Source organism: Epinephelus moara, chromosome 2 (assembly GCF_006386435.1).
Source record: "Epinephelus moara isolate mb chromosome 2, YSFRI_EMoa_1.0, whole genome shotgun sequence".
NCBI lineage: Eukaryota > Metazoa > Chordata > Actinopteri > Perciformes > Serranidae > Epinephelus > Epinephelus moara.
The window spans coordinates 2,021,909-2,023,005 of record NC_065507.1 but is presented as its reverse complement, the minus strand read 5'-3'; the positions used below and the strand labels follow the sequence as shown (position 1 = coordinate 2,023,005).

The 1,097-nt window shown below is 43.2% G+C and overlaps 1 protein-coding gene across 1 annotated transcript in view; it reads left to right on the top strand.

Moving 5' to 3' along the window:
* Window positions 1-1,097, top strand: part of ap1s3a (adaptor related protein complex 1 subunit sigma 3a) — a 7,695-nt gene continuing 6,598 nt past the window's right edge. The window contains exon 1 of the mRNA XM_050066168.1: window positions 1-120. Within this exon, the coding sequence (XP_049922125.1) occupies window positions 25-120 (96 nt within the window). The 5' untranslated portion in view covers window positions 1-24. The remainder of the gene's footprint in view (window positions 121-1,097) is intronic.

The following is a 1,097-nucleotide window of genomic DNA, read 5'->3' as shown; positions in this document are numbered from 1 at the left end:
TGGGAAGATCAAAAATGTCGCCTCATGTCACAACGCGCAGGATACAGTAGGACAGGACTCTGTGGTTGTGACATCATAACCCTGAAGGATCTGAATCTCTCCTGCTGCTGTGACAAAATGGTGAGTGTCTTTCACACCTGTTGGTAACAAGATGTGCTGCAGTGCAACAAATGTCCAGGTCAGGTGGTGCCTTCTGATCAGGTTAACGTTACTTTTGTCTATGAAGTAAATGAAGACGTGTTATTACTTCTTCCTTACAGCGGTTTGACAGGACACTTCCTTGATCACAGGTCGGTGTGGTGGCGTTACTCCTGATATTAACACGTGTAACAGGTGGAAACACAGCAGGATAATTTGAGTTGTATCACATTTCATTATCATATGAGCTCAAAGAGGAAAAGCTTGGAAAAGAAGGGAGAGTTTTTGCAGTCTAACAGCCATGTTGTGTCTGACAAGCAAATGGATGCAAATCTCCACATGTTCATTTCGTTTTCAGAAGTTGAAATGTGATTTTTTATTTTTTTTGGCTTATAAAAACGAGCAATGGTTTTACAACATAATTAAATTGAATCCAGAATTTTGCACAAAACTATCCTGTCCTTTACTCCACATGTGCTGGTTTATGTTGCTGCAGGCGGAGGCAGTGCTGCTGGCTGCTGCACCTCAGGGCAAAGAGCTCTCATTAATTGCCCTTGCACAACACACATTGTATTGACTGTTATTGCACCCAGAGGTGACAGAGATGTGTTGTACTTCCCTGTTGAGCTTCATTCACATTTCTAGTTGTGAAATCTAATTGCTGTGTGGTGCAACCCTCAATTATGGGTGGTTTGGCTTTGGCTGCAGGCAGCTCTGACTGTAGACTGACTGTGTATGTTTGCACATGTACACTCACTGCCCACTTTATTAGGTACACCTTGTTAGTTGTCTTCAGAGCTGCCTTAATTCTTGGTGTCACAGATTCAACAAGGTGCTGGAAACATTCCTCAGAGATGTTGGTCCATATTGACATGATGACATCACACAGTTGCTGCAGATTTGTCAGCTGCACATCCATGATGAGAATCTCCCGTTCCAGCACATCCCAAAGGTGCTCT